Consider the following 16,508-nt stretch of genomic DNA (forward strand, 5'->3'; position numbering starts at 1 on the left):
TCAAACTAAATTTTTTATAATTTCTAAATTTAATATTTTAGTTCTATTTTGTTTATTAGCTTGCATTTTATGAGTCCCCACAACACACATGATGACAAAATCATTCTCCAAAGGAAGAAAAAAAAAGGAAAAATTCCTTCTTTTAAATAATTATGGATTTCCTTTTTCTTTTTTTTTTTCTTTTGTTCATTTATATTCATCTATATAAAATTAAAAAACAACGTAATATTCATTATATTACTTTGTTGCTATCAATAATTAAAAGCTTTGTACAAAAAGTCAATTTACAATTAAAAACATTTTTTTTTTCTTTTTTTTTTTTTTACGATTTTTCATTATTTTCCATCTTCAAAAGTTTTTTTTATTTTGTTTTTTAATTTTTGATATTACGCAACCATTATTATTATAATAATAATTTTTTAAACTAGAGATTCACTGTATTATTAATTTTTTTTTTTTTTTTTTTGTTGTAACTAGCTATAAATTTAAAAATGCAATTTTGTTCTTGCAAAAAAGAAAAAAAATAACGAAAAAAATTTTTACGATATTTTTCCTTTAACTATCAATTTTTAATTATTTAAAATTTATATTATGCAATTTTTTTTATCTTATCTTTTTGGTGCATTAATTTTTGTGAAAAATAATAATAAATGACAAAAAAAAAAAATTCTAATATTGATGGAAGAATTGCTATATTAAAAAAAAAAAAAAAACGAAAAAAAAAAAAAAAGTTTCATCAGCTGCCTCTATATTCTACAATTTAATTTCTACATTTTTTTTTTTTTTTTTTTATATATTTAAACAAATCATTTGGTTGTATTACTTTTTTCCCTATTTATTTATTTTTATTTTCATTGTATATATTTTATATATATATGTTTGTATATCTATATATCTTACGGAATATATTTTTTTTTAATCTGAAAAATTGTTAAGGGGAATGATAAATGAATCAATTTAAAATTATTGATTTTACGAGAGATGAAATTTATGATTATGAGTATTGCTCTCGTAAAAAAAAAAAAAGAAAATCCCCTAAATTTTAAATAAAAATTATTATTAATAATAATTGCGTGAAAAAAAAATGAAAATAAAAAATAAAAAAAATGCTGGTAATTATGTACTAATGGTCTGGGTCAGACGAGAGCTGCTGATGCATGATATAGCTGCATAAGTGCCTGTATATGTACAGGTAAACAAGAGAGTCGATCTCTTGTATTTGAATCAACAGCCAGCCAAGAAAGTGCATTATAACCCTCAAGAACATATCTTTAAATAAAAATAAATAAACAAAATTATTCATACAATTTATATAAAAATGTTTATTTATAAAATATAAAAATAATTACCTTAGCACATCTGTTGTATATTGTGAATCTAATGGATGTGCAGTCAATGCACTTTGTTGTTGTAATAAATCATCACTATTTTGTTGTATTGCTGGACTATGTAAATGTAATGCATTTTTTAAAAATGCTGGACATACACCTTCAAGATGTGGACATGCTGACCAAAACCATGGTGGCATACGTCCAGTTGGTGCTGTTGATACAAGATAACCAAGTGCCAATGGTTGTTGTAATAATGTACCAACTTCTTCAGCTTGATCATTAGCTACTGCCTAAATATTTTTACATATATAAAAATTAATTAATACCAAATTTAAATAATATATAAATTATATATATATATAATATTTAATTACCCTTGGTGTATTACTACATGGAAATGGACTACCAGGTCCATCATGATTACCCATTCCTGAACCACCACCATCACCACCAAGTGGTGAACCTTCTGGACGATGTGGACTACCACCAGGACTTTGTCCACCACCAGCACCAGCCTCTGGCCATACATTAAATATATCATTAAAATCACCCATACCCTCCATGCCTTCAGGCATATCATCATTTAGAGCTGAAAATAACTCATCATCACCAAGTTCAGGACCATTAATATGTTGTTCTTGGAATGCAGTCTGCGACGACTATAATAATACAAATAAATAAATAAATAAATATATAAATTTATATAATTTAATTAATATAATAATAAACAACAACAACAAACCTGTGTCGTTGCAGATGTTGGGAAGACAAGTATATGAGTACATGTTACATCTTGTGGTGTTGATAATTGACAATTAACAGATGCTTGACTAAATCTTTCATCAGGTGTAAATTGATCAGCCATTAATCTTAATGTTGAATCTGGTTCAAGTGATACTAAACAAGCACTTAATACACATGGTGCTGCTGATGGATATAATAAATTACATTGTCCACATATTTCTTTTAAATGTTTTGATGCTTTTAATAATGATTTACGTGATAATAACCAACTCCATCCTTTTAATTCACCATGTCCAATTCTACCAACACGTCCAACAACAAGTCTCCATGGTTGTACCTTAAATTAAATATATAATATTAATATTAACATAAATAAATAAATAAATAAAAACTTACGCCTTGTGACATAACACCAAGTATAAAATCCATTAATTTTTGTAATCCAATTCTTCTTGCTGATACTCTTTTTCTTCTTTTACGATTTGGTACATCAATATTAATAGCAGCTGTTTCAAATATTTCACCACGATCATCAGTTGCAACAGCAAGTAAACGTGATTGATCTTCACTTAAACAATAACTTAAATAAAGTACAGCACATTCTTCTGGACCAGCAATACCAAATGATTCTGGTGCTTCACTTTTAGCTCTTAATGGTGCTAATACATATGCTGGTGCATAAAGACGATAAGGTGCACGATTTCTTTCATCTTTATTTTTTAAAAATATATCAGCAGAAGCAGCAGTACCAAAACCAGTTAAACTTTTAACTGTTGAATTATGATTTAATAAACGACGTCCTTGTAAAAATACATTTAATGCTAATGAACGTAATTCATCTTGTATTTTTCTTCTTTCACGTGCACGTCCTAATTCCATAATACTTTCTAATGATATTAATTGTACATTAATATTACTTCTAATATTTTCTGGCATAGCACATATTGCATTTGAATATGCTCGCAATAATGCCAATATTGCAAGTCTTCTTTTATCAATATTTTCTGGACCACCAAGTGTAAATGGTTCAACAATATAAACAACAATTGATGGTTGTTCAATTTCATCATCATCTGGACCAATTGTATTACCATTACCACCATTATTACCATTACCATTTATATTTTGTCCTTGATTATTTGAATTATTATTGTTATTATTATTATTATTGTTATTATTATTACCAGGACTTGAATTTTGTAAATTATTAATATTTGTTGTATTACTATTATTACTATTATTATTATTATTGACAATTGTTGTACCAGATGATTGTGAATTATCATCAATTGGTTCACTTTTAATTGTTATACCATCTGGTGTTGTTGGCATTGTTTCTGGTGATACATTTGATGTTGATTGTTGTGATGATAATGATGATGATAATTGTTCTTTTTTTATATTAATATCATTGTTATTATCTAATAATGAACGATCTTGTATAACTTGGGTTAAATATGGTGCTAAACGATAACAACATACTTGTGCATAATGTCGTAATTGTTCACTCATTTTATTATCACCTAATAATTTAAACCATTCATCAATTTGTTGTTGTTGCTGCTGTTGCTGTTGTTGTTGTTGCTGTTGTTGTTGCTGCTGCTGTTGTTGTTGTTGTTGTTGTCTTTTATTATCATAATAATTTTGACATGAGTTTTTACCAACACGTATTATACCATCACGTGATGTTTTAGTTATTGGTATATGTTTACCAAGACGACATATATCATATGTTGTTGATAATTCACGAAAAAAATTTTTAACACGATTAATAACAGTATCATTATCTGGTGTTAATACAATATATGCAATATCACGTGGTCCAGAATATGGTTCAAGCATTAATTTTTCCCAATAATTTAATGCATGTGGTGCTAATGATAACCAATCACGATCATATCCAACAACAATTGCTGGTATTGGTTGTGGTTCACAACGATCATCAGTACCTCTACCAGCTAAACGATGAAATTGTCGCCATGTTAATGGTCCAGCAACAGTATATGGTGCTTCCCACATACGTGTTGTACATTTACGTTGTACAGCTTCTTGTAATAATGGTTGTAATGATCTCATTATTCTAACAATATCACCACTACATTGTGGTCCTTTAGCACGTATAAAACCCCATTTATGTATACCATTTATTCTATTTGTTTTATCATATGGTATACCATCAATTATTTTACCTTGATCAATTGCCATTAATGATACATCATTACCATCATTATATTCTAATGTATTTAATGTTGGTCCAATTTTCATATTATTACGATTACATGCATAAACACGTGATGCACGATATAAACTACTAACTGAACTTTGTACAATTGCACATTGTTCACGTAATATTTCCAAAACATTTATTGGTATATTATCAATTTGATTTGTATCATCATTTGTATTTGTTATTTTTGAACCATTATTGTTGTTACTATTATTACTATTATTACTATTATTACTATTATTATTGGTACCACTTGTATTATTATTATTATTATTGTTGTTGTTGTTGCTATTATTATTATTGACACTATTACCATCACTAACACTACCACCACTATTACCTCCACCACTATTATTACTATTTGAATTATTATTATTATTATTACTATTATTATTATTGTTACTATTGCTGTTGTTGTTGTTGTTGTTGTTGTTACTATTATTATTAGTGTTATAGTCATCATTATTACCACAAACAGCAACAAGTGATATTTTTTTAAAATCAGCTGGATCATCAGCAATACCAGTTATTTCCATTTCATCTTCATAAAATAAACCAGATTTATGTGATAATTTACGATTAATAACTGCTGAAAAACCACATGAACAACGTATTTGATCATCATCATTATTATAACCAATATTATTTAAATTATTTGTTGTAATATATATACCAGCATCAGCACCTTTAATATTACCAACAACTTTTGGTCCAGCATTACATACACATAATGAACAACTATCAAAATTATGATCTCTAAATATATTTAATGCTGTATCACCAAGTAATATATTAACAATTAATGAATTTGTTTCAGCAAAACGATTTTGTTGTCCAGGTGTATCAATTGTATCAATTGAATTTATATTTTTATTTAAATAACTTGATGTTGTTGATGTTGCTGGACTTGGTTGATCATATGGTGGTGGTGGTGGTCTAACACGATATGACGATGATTGTGCTGGTGATGATGGTAAATTATGTAATAATTGTTGTTGTTGTTGCTGCTGCTGTTGCTGTTGAAGTTGCTGCTGTTGATGATGTAATTGTTGTTGTAACTGTTGTTGTTGTTGATGATGATGATGTTGCTGCTGCTGTTGTTGATGATGATGATGATGGTGATGATTATTTTGTTGTAATGTATTTTGTAATATTGGTAAATGTACTTGACTACCAATAATATTACTTAATTGTTGATTTTGTTGTTGTAATCTCAATTGATTATTATTATTATTATTATTTGTTAATATACCAATTTTACTATCAGTTAATAATGATGATGATGATAATGATGTTGTTGTTGCAATTGTTGTTGACAATGTTGTTGTTGTTGATGGTGGTGATGACGATGAAGAAGATGATGATGATGATGTTGTTGCTGCAGCTGCTGCTCCTGTTGCTCCTGATGATGATGATGGTGGTACTGTTGGTGATGATCCTGATGATGATGATGATGAAGATGAAGTTGTACTTGTTGTTGTTGGACATTGCCATGATGGACGATATATACAATTTGATGGCAATGATATTGGTGGTAATAATTGTGATGGTAAATTTGTTAATGGTGCATATTTTGATGAACCAACAAGTTTACATACTAATGGTGGTTTAAATACATAATTCCAATCATCAATTTGTTCTTCTTGTGGTGATCCCATATTTGGATATATATCTGGTAATATACGTTGTTGTTGTCTTTGTAATAAATTAATATCTAATTGTTCAATTAATGTATCATTTAATTGACATGGTGATGCAACTGGATTATGTTCTAATGATGGTGGTGTTGGAAACATTTTTGATAATTCTTCAGGACGTAATATACAACGTGAATTATAATTTTTAGTATTATTATCAAAACGTTGTTCATCATTATGTATTGCTGATTTATTTGAACCAGGTGGTGTTTGTATTTGTATTTGATTTAAATTTGTTTCATCAGATGATGTATCAGGATCTGAATTATCAAATATTTGATCAAGATCTTTATATGATGCTTGTAAACCTTCACTTGTAAATAATGAACTTGGTTTTTGTTGATCATCACGTTGACGATGTATACCATCAGCATTTGTATTACTACCATTTTCATCAATATTTATATCAAATTCATATGGATCATTACGACCAGTACAATCACCCTGTAAATAAAATAAATAAAATTATTATTTTTTTTATTCTTAATTTAAAATAATATTAAAAATAAATTTAAACTTACAGATACTGTTCCAGGTTCTTGTTTAATTTCCATTTTTGGTATTTGTGATTGATTATTAATTGTATCATTTTGTGGATATAAACTTTTACATCTTTGATTTGTTGGTACTGATGTATTTCCTTTAAATTTTTTAACTGGATGATTAAACCATGCTTCAAGTGATGAATAATCATAAAGCCAACATAATGGTTGTTCATCATCAATAAGAGCACCTTCATATTCTCTTGATGATAATATTGGTCTTTTTAATGATGGTCCTTGTGTTGAACTTGTTGATTGATTGTTATTACAACAACCTGATGATGGTGGTATTAATTTTGGTCCTTGTTGTTGTTGTGGCTGTGACTGTGACTGTTGTTGTTGCTGCTGCTGTTGTGGTTGTTGTTGTTGTTGTTGTGATGATGATGATGTTGATGATGATGAGTTCAATGGTGGTGCTGTATGATTTGGTGGTGGTGGTTGAGGACTTAATGTTGGCATTGTTAAATCAGTCGATGATGGTGGTACTGAAGCTGGCTCGGAATGTGGTGTTGGTAATGGTGATGGTGCTGGTGAACTTGGTGATCCAACTGATGGTACTGGTGGACAATCACCACCAGTTGGTGGTCCACGTGGATATGATGGTGGACCACCTGGTGGTGTATTTGGTGCTTCAGTTTTAATATTCACAACAGATCTGTTTATTTAAAACAAAATAAATATCATATTAATTTCACGTTATTTTTCTTTCATTTAAAATGTTTTTTTTTTTTAATTATAGCATGTGATTTTTTTAATGTTCAAACACCTTTATTCTTTTTAGTAATGATTATTGCAAATATTTTTCCATATTAAACAAGTTAGTCAAAAAAAAAAAAAACAACAAAAATCTACCAACATGCAAAAAATGTTTAAAAATTAGTTAATAAAAAATAAATGTTATTAATAATGTTATTATTAAGCGAATGAGATTAGAGGCAACGTGAATTAATATATAATTAATTATATTTAAATTAATCAATGAATATATAATGATGATTAATTATTATGTTAAAAACAACAATGAAAATTTGTTTTCTTTTTTTTTTTTTAGAAAATAATTATTTTGCGGGGGTAGAGATAACCGACCTGGGGGTATTTGTAGGTACAGAGGGGCAAGATGATTCCCATTGAGTGGTAGATCGTCGATGGAATGGTACGACATTTCTTCGTCCACTTTTATCAACTCTTTCCCTCTGAACCTGACTGGAGGAGTTGATGCCCTTCCAACCCCCGGGGGTGGTTGTGCACCTGCAACCGATCCCCGAATATTTTTTTTTTTTTTTGTTTCTTTTATAAAAAAATTTTTCATATATTAATTTATTTGTCATTTTCATTGATTTTATTTGTTTTCTTTTTTAATTTATTCAATAATGTTCCTCTTATTTCTCATTTAAGCTTAATTATTTAATTTTAAATAAAACAAGATAAAAATAATTACTTTTATTTAATCTACAAAAAAAAAAATAATAATAATACTAATTTATAATAATTATTTTATTTTTTTTACCTAACAATATAACTAACATTAAAATAGACATAAAAAAAAAAATGAGAAACATATTTACTTGATAAAAAAAAAAAAAAATTAAATGAATAAATCAAAAATTAGAAATGTAAATTAAAAAAAAATGTATTTATTGAAATAATAATACTCACTTTGAACATGTACAGGAAGACTTTTGTGTTGCATCAACAAATGTCCAATTACCAAAATCAGGTGATGCTGGTTCATTAATAATATTTGAATGATAATTATTACCAACAGTACATTCAGCCCAAACACGTTCTGGTAATTCAGTTGATGTTTTAGTATCACGTTGTATTGAATTTGGATTTTCATATGTTGTTGTTGCTGGACTATATGGTGGTGATAATGGTAGCTCAATATTAACATCATCCATATCAGTTACAAGTACATAACAAGATGGATAACGCATACGTACACCACCAACTAAAACTTCAACAAGTGTTGGTAAACCACTATCAACATTATTACTATTTATTGGATAAAAATGTTTCCATTCATCAAGTAATTGACTATCAATACGTCCAACTTGACCAGTTAATGTACCAGCCAATCCATATGGTGCCAATATAACCTTGACACCATTTTGCATTGTTTGTGTACGTTGAAGACAAGTTCTAGTAAGATGTCGAACAGCTGGATGTTGTCTAACATCAACACTTGCACAAACTGTACTCTCACCATGTACAAAAAATGCAAAAGAAAATGACAAATGACTGCTGTAATTGAAAAAAAATAAACAAATTATTTTTAATTAAAAAAACTTTTTGTTATTATAATATTTAATAATAAATTATTTACCTATTACAACGATGTTTTTCAAATCCATCATAGGGCTGAACAAACCATTTACCAAGACGTACAAAATCACGTGATAATAAACAACGTTCAATTAAATTATGTAATGCTTTAAATAATAATGATCGACATTCATAAGATAATCCACTTTCCCAAGATCCTTGTTCACTTTCTGTAATAATAAATAAATTCATTAAAATTATTATATTTGTCAATGATAAAAATATAAATAAGAAGAGGGGTGATGAACATGATGGTAGTGGTGGTGGTGGTGGTGGTGATGACGAGGAGGTTTACAACGACGTCGACAAAGAGGCGTCATAGCCAGTGGCCGGTTACAGCGACACGTGTTTTTTTTATTTTTGTCAAATCGATAAGCAAAACTAGATTGAGGGTATCAAAAGGGAAAGAAGGGTAAACATGCATCATTGCACCTCATCGGCCTTTATATTTATATTTTTTTTTTTCATCTTATTTTATTCAACATGCTGCAGTCAACATCATCATTATCATGCACATAATATTTGTAAGATCTTTCTTTTGCTGTTCTTTTTCTTTCTTAACCCTTTTATCTAGCAACACGAAAAAAGGTACCCCTTTAAACTACCCACTACAATATTCGAAACGCCTAAAAACGCGGGCGCAACTATTTCGATCGAGAAACATCGCAGACACTTGCAACAACGCAAGCGCAAATATTATTATATTCTAGAAATATTATATATCTTAGATTTTTATCTGCATAGATATAATATTTTTAAATAAAAATAATAAAAATTTATATTTGTTTAAATTCATGAAAAAAAAAAAATAATTTGTTTCTTTAATTTTTATCTAAAATTTTTGTTATTTATTTTTTTTAACAGTATTTAAGTGTCTTAATAATAAACATACTTAAAATATTAATTTAATTTTAATTTTTGTAATTTAAATAGCAATTTTAGCTTATTTATTTTTTAAAGATAAACCGATATCGATATTTAAAGACATTCAAGTGACAAACTTTAAAATAATCTATAAAATTTATCACAGTAAATATGTAAATAAATAAAAAATAATCAAAATTATGATTTTAATGTTAAATGTAAAATAGTCTAATTCTTTATTTATTTATATTTTTATAATATATATTTTTTTCAAGTAAAATATATTTAAAAAAAAAAATACATTCACAAGTAACCAAAGAAGGATAAAAAATTTTTATAAAACATGTATATGTAGACATGTATATAAAACCGGGAAAATGGGCACGAGAAGTTCACCGACCCCAAGAGTAAAGAGTCCGGCCACGTATGTGGGAACACATCACATATAACTCTAGTCATTGAAATTTTAAAATTATAAACAAAAAATAAAAATAATAAATACTCTATACTTTTTCAACCCTTAAATGAAATATCGAATTTAAAAAGAAAAAATCTTGATACAAATAGATAACACCCTAAAATTAAAAATATAAAAAAAAATATAATAAAATACATACCACAAGAAATAAGTTCAGGTGAAACAAGTCCAGATAAATCTGGTTCTTCACCATACCAAAAAATCCATAATTCTTTAGCTGCGGTTAATGATAATGGTGGTGGTGCTGGTGATGGTGCAATATTAACATCATATAAACCACCAGTACCAGTTGTATTTGTTGATGGTGTTGATGCAACACGTCGCCATACACATAGTATATCACCAGCTAAACAACGTGAAAAACTTGATAATACTGGATCCTCAAGGGGGGTACCCCCGAATCCACCAGTCACTTCTCCCCACACAAGCTTTCGCCATTTTATTCCACAGAGGTCAGTCTATAATTAACAAAAAAAACAAATTAATACAAAGAATTAACAATCTAAATAATATATATATATATATTTAACTTTTATTTAGGATAGGTACATTATTATTATTTTTTTTTATCAATAAGTTAATTTTTAATTTATCTTTGAACAATCATTTTGATAGATAATAAAATAACATGACACCTGTTACATCTGTTAAGAGTGAAATAAAAAATATATAAAATAATCCAATAATAATCTTTAAATTTGACCTCGAAATATATGTTATAAAAAAAAAAGGGGGGGATTAATAACCTCATCCCCTCTGTTGAATATTATTATAACACATCGAAAGTTTCGATTCGAAACACGAGTTATTTAGAATCAATGATTTGTTTTTTAAGGAAAAAAAATAAATATAATTATTCAATATTAAATATATTTATGTTGTTAAATAATTTATAAATTTAGTTACGCTAATAGTAGATGCATTTATGAAATGATAATATATATATATATATATAAAATTATTATTTTAGTATACGGGTTACTCGGTTACTCCTCTCTCACGTGACGCACGTTTTCACCCTCAATTACGTCACGATAATAATCATTTAATACGTTAAAAAAAATATATTTATATTTGTAAAATTATTGTTAACATGTTGATAAATACCTCGATTAATTTTTTTTATTTTTACAACAATAAATTTTAAATAAATAAAGGACATTTTTAAATTTCGAAATTTTAAGAGAAAAATAGAAATTGGAGTGATCCAGTTTTATGAGATAAAATTTAATAATTAACATTAAAAATTAATAACAATTAATAGAAAATTGTATTTAAATTGAGAAATTTATATTTTCATCTGTTTTTTTTCAATTTATATATATGATCGGTAGATTCAATTGAAACTTCCGGAAATATTTCGATAGTAATATCGAAATTATTTTTAAAAAATCTGTACGTCATTACTATCATATTTTTTTCAGTAATTTATAATAAAAATAAATCCAGATATTTTTTACCAATGTAAGCATGATTCTTATTATTTTTTTTTTGCCAAAGAATAATATATATATTAAAATTGAACATTATTTTGGTAAAATGCGCGTTATCTTTGTATATTTTTATTGAAAATAACAGTGTATGTGTGTACAAAGTATACTGTTGTATTCGCTGTCAAGACCCCCAACAACAAGACTGATCAATAAGTACAAAAAAGGGGAAAAAAAAAAACCGACTACGTGCAAGGCCGTCCGCGTGGTTTGTATATTCGCGCTTTGAAATAATATAATAACAATAATTTGCTAAATATTTTCTTTTTTTTTTTTTCGAGCCATTTTTTACTTTGTTGGTTGTCTTGTAGGTTCAATCCTCTTTTTTCCTACTTCTTTCACGTTTACTTTTTTATATCAGCCAATCAAGCTTTGCAAATTTATACCTTTCTTTTTATTTTTTATTTTTGTATCGTCGTTTGCTGAACGACATTCCAGACGCATTGAGCAGGTCGGTACATTATTTGCGCGGGATTATTTACAATTTTTAAATTTTTACGATAACAATAGACCTTTTATCATTTTTTAAAAAAATTTTTTAAATAGTCTTAAATACCATTTAAATTTACTATGATAATTATCAAGTTTACATAGATTTTCGTGATGATAATAAATGAAATTTAATCATTAAAAAAAAAAAAACATGCAATTGACATTTTTATGTTGAAATATTAATATATAAATTACTCATTATCGCTAATCATCACGCTCTTTAAATTTATTATTTGATAGTGGTTTCGCCTCGTGTAATTATATACACTATAATTTTTATGTTCCATAAAATTTTCAGGAATTTAAATATATAAACAATGTATATATTTTTAAAACACAATAAAAATTGTCCAATAAAAAAAAATATATGTATAGATATTTTTAATATATAAATGACAAAGAAATTTTTTTTTTTTTTTTTAAATAAAAATTATATTGTCTCTATGAAAACCTGCCTTTCTAGAATTATTATAATTATTATTTCTTTTAATTTTATGTCTTGTCTTTGCATCTCTGCTTTCACCTTATATTTTTTTTTTTTTTTGCTCCCACTATGGTCAACGTTCTTCCATGCTCTATTTTACGGAATATAAATTTGCCTGAATCGAATAACAATTACTTAACAATACGAAAAAATAAAAATACAATATTTTTTATTTTATAGATAGAGAGTTTTAAATAAATAATATATTTAAAAATATAAATAAAATATAAAAATCAGTGCGCAGGTCAAAAAATGCCAAGTGTATTTGTGTGTATTCATGTTATAGTTTACCCCCTAGGGATTTTAAGGGTGGATGAAAAATATATAGCTTTTAGAACGAACAAGAACACGTTTGCTGGCATGTATTTGGGGTGGAGTTGATCGGTCAAACGAGAGTATTCATCCAAGAATTCTACTACAACAATCTCCGGAAAATGAACATTTTTTTTTTTAGTCACGTGTTTACTCTTTTCAAATTCTCTTTATGGAAGAAAGAAATTATTTTAAACGACAATGATGGCGCATTTTTAGCACACGAATTTTCTGTTTTTTCTTCTAGTAAATTTTTTTATGCAGAAATTTTTAAATAATTTACAAATTTTCTCGAGATTTTCTTCAATAGAAATATTTTTTTTTTCAACTTGTAATTTATTTTATAACAATATGGAGTAATTTTTTCAATAAAAATTGGAGTAAAATTTGAAAAAAAAATATTTTTTTACTTTATAGAAAAAAAAAAAAGACAGTATTGGTACAGATTTCGCTCAAAAGGTTTCGCCAGCTTCACCGTGGGAGATCACGACAAGCACAAATATATATAGATATAATACATTGTACATATTATATACAAAAGAGGGAAAAAAAAAAAAAAAAAGATTCAACTAAACAGCGTCTACAACTATACCTACTCCAAACCAACCAATCCACTCGACTTGAGTCTCAACCAAAAAAGGAAAAATAAAATAAATAATACTCTCAACAACACATAATAACAGCCAAGATAAAAAAATAATATTTTTCTAAAATACATGGCGGGAAATTTAAATAACCCCCTTAATTTTTAAATCTTCAAAAATAATAATTAAAAATTGTTTTGAAAAGAAAAAAAAAATAGAAAATACTTGACACAGTTTTATAATATTGTATCTCAATTTATTTGACAATATTTAAAAATAAAAAAAAACCAAAAAAAACCAGTCAGGTAAATAATAAAATCAAGAGATAAGATAAAGCATAATTCAAAAAATCGATGGATATAAATTATAAAAAAAATAACAGTTAAATAAATTATTAAATTACATTTAAAGCTGTACTTATATGTATTAAAAAAAAAAAAAAAAAAAAGAGAATACATTCACATTGAAACGAAGTAAGCAGGCATCGAGCAAACCGATTCGACCAACCGACACACAGGACGAAAGGAATGTTACGAGTTGCCGCAAACACCCAACTCACAACGAGCAACAGAAAACAAGAATAAAAAACCATTTTTTAAAAAAAAAGAAAAATATAAAATGTTAAAGAAGGAAAAGAACGAGTGAAAGATTGAATAGAAGAAAAATACTTGGATATACCAAAAAGAAAAAAAAAAAATAAAGACAGTTAGATTGAAACTAAAAAAAGCAAGAAAGAGATAAAAAAGAAATAAAATTAAGTCGAACACTAGAGAGTAGTGGTGTTAACGAAAAAAAATATATAAAAAAAAAAAAAAATATAGAAAGAGATAAAAGAGGACCATGAATTGACTGGGACATTTTGTGAAGATGAGAATATTTTGTTGTTGTGTGGAAGTTACTATTTTATTTTGCCTGTGGTTCGAAGGAGATCCCCTTATCATATTTTTTTTTTTTTTTAAATATTTAAACTATTATTATTGTTATTTAATTTTTCTATCATTCACTATCGTTGATACCTTTTACGATGGAGGCGCGATAGTCGTCGAGCCTTAAGTACATTTTTTATTTTTTTTTGGAGCATAATTTTACTCCAAAAAAACATGTCATGTAATTTTTAATATATTAAAATATGTTATTAATCATATTGTTAATAATATTATTTATATTTATATTCTAGTTAACTTGTATATATTTATTTTTTATGACCTATTGATAATTTTTAATTTCTGACAGTAACAAGACGCTTTAAAATGTCAATAAAGAAAACACAAGTATTATATATATTGTATTATCACAAATGTCTCTTTAAAAAGCCATTTAAAATAAGTATTAAAAATTATCTAAATAATATAAAAAAGCTAATTTTTCAATCACTTTAAATAATAATAATAATAATTAAAATATTAAAAACAAATTTAAAAAATTTTTTTTTTTTCTATTTCAATGTCAATTTAACTGATAAAAAAATAAAAATTACAATAAACAGGTAACGCAATGATAATTTAGTAATCATAATTATTGATTATTTTCATAACAATAATTTGTTATAAACAAAATAAACAATGTCATGATAAAAAAAAGAAAATATTTTTCAAGAAAAAAAAACGTTTTAGACATCATAAATGATTTAGGTATATTTTAATAAATAAAAAAAAATTAATAATAACAAAAGGTAAAAAAAAAAAAAGAATAATAATAAAAAAACCACTGTTATTTACCAATGCGAAAAAATTCGTGTGGCAGTCCTCCAAGCTGGCGCCGTTAGTCTGATGCGACGGGTGCGTCATGGCTTCTCCATCGTCTCAAAACGATGTAATTAATTCCACAAAAGAATTATATTAATCCTTTAACACAAATATTCACTCACAATAATAATTAGCCATTAACCATCTTCAATATATGAATTATCAATAAATATAAACTTCAAAAAAAAAAAAATAATTTCAACTCCTCCCAACACACAAACAAACACACACACACACACTCCTTCTCTTCTCTTCTCTTTTTTTTTTTTATATATTTCTTCTTTTTCCCTTTCCACTATTTTAACAATTATTATTATTTTTTTTATATAAATATATATATATTTTTTTAAATCACCACAATATAAATTTTATCATTTTATTATTTCACCCACAATAATCACAATTTTTTTTCCTTCAAAAACACTATTCAAAAATAAAAAAAATTACTCCAAAAAAAAAAAAAAAAAATCCTTCGAGTGTCAAAAAGAGAAAAAATTTTTTGTTAAATAATAATAATAAAAAAAAAAAAAAAAAACCACTATAACACTGAATTAATGATAACACAATGAGTTGTAATTATTTGTCAAATAATACAATAATTTAATAACAAAACACAAACATGACAAATAATTAAATAAATTTTTTTTTTTTTTATAAATATTCAAAATAAACTTTCTGTTTTTTTTTTTCTTTTATTTATTTGCCATATGTATATATAACTTGTTTAATAATTTGATGATAATTATTGATACATTATTAATAATGTATGATATTATAATAAATATATTTTTTTTTTTGATAATAAAACAATTGATGTTACATTTAGAAGAGAATTTTCACCTTTCAATGGCGACTGTAAAATGGCGGACGCACACACAGTTGGGTTGAAATACACAACAAGCTTCAAGCTGCCCTGAGAGATATCCCTCAGTGAGAATCAGTGGGAATCTCTCTCTTTTTGGCCTCTTTACCCCACTATAACCGTGGATCATTCAACCAAACATTTTTTTACTCTTCACCACTTCTCATCTATACTTTTGACACATATACACACACTCTCAATAATATGAAAACATACATTTTAAATACATAACATACAAAATTGTATACAGCTAGAAGAGACAGAGAAAGCACACAAAAACACCACTAATAAAACAGAGATAGACAAATTTAAAATTGCATGACCTCTTGCG

General features: G+C 26.4%; 1 protein-coding gene across 3 annotated transcripts; it reads right to left on the reverse strand.

Moving 5' to 3' along the window:
- Positions 1-1,035: 1,035 nt before the first annotated feature.
- On the reverse strand, positions 1,036-16,448 carry LOC122857204 (mediator of RNA polymerase II transcription subunit 13). 3 transcript variants are annotated; one of them, XM_044159251.1, is made up of 12 exons: positions 16,156-16,448; positions 15,289-15,414; positions 10,348-10,666; positions 8,868-9,036; positions 8,198-8,785; positions 7,628-7,789; positions 6,521-7,196; positions 2,472-6,443; positions 2,074-2,412; positions 1,706-1,990; positions 1,350-1,621; positions 1,036-1,269 (listed from the first exon to the last, which is right to left on the reverse strand). In XM_044159251.1, the coding sequence occupies exons 2-12, from the start codon at positions 15,355-15,357 to the stop codon at positions 1,137-1,139; spliced, it is 6,984 nt and encodes a 2,327-aa protein (XP_044015186.1). In that variant the 5' UTR covers positions 15,358-15,414; positions 16,156-16,448; the 3' UTR covers positions 1,036-1,136. The 3 variants fall into 3 exon arrangements, with proteins under 3 accessions (XP_044015186.1, XP_044015188.1, XP_044015187.1); XM_044159253.1 differs by lacking the exon at positions 7,628-7,789; XM_044159252.1 differs by lacking the exon at positions 16,156-16,448 and having other exon boundaries at positions 8,198-8,782; positions 15,289-15,783.
- Positions 16,449-16,508: the final 60 nt, after the last annotated feature.

Source organism: Aphidius gifuensis, linkage group LG5, assembly GCF_014905175.1.
Source record: "Aphidius gifuensis isolate YNYX2018 linkage group LG5, ASM1490517v1, whole genome shotgun sequence".
NCBI lineage: Eukaryota > Metazoa > Arthropoda > Insecta > Hymenoptera > Braconidae > Aphidius > Aphidius gifuensis.

Excerpts from the sequence above, each read along its gene's own strand:
- LOC122857204 (XM_044159251.1), bottom strand. The coding sequence starts at position 15,357 with ATGACGCACCCGTCGCATCAGACTAACGGCGCCAGCTTGGAGGACTGC. Across the intron at positions 9,037-10,347 it reads ACCTGAACTTATTTCTTGTG|AAAGTGAACAAGGATCTTGG; the intron begins GTATGTATTTTA and ends TTATTATTACAG. Across the intron at positions 1,622-1,705 it reads CATGTAGTAATACACCAAGG|GCAGTAGCTAATGATCAAGC; the intron begins GTAATTAAATAT and ends AAAAATATTTAG.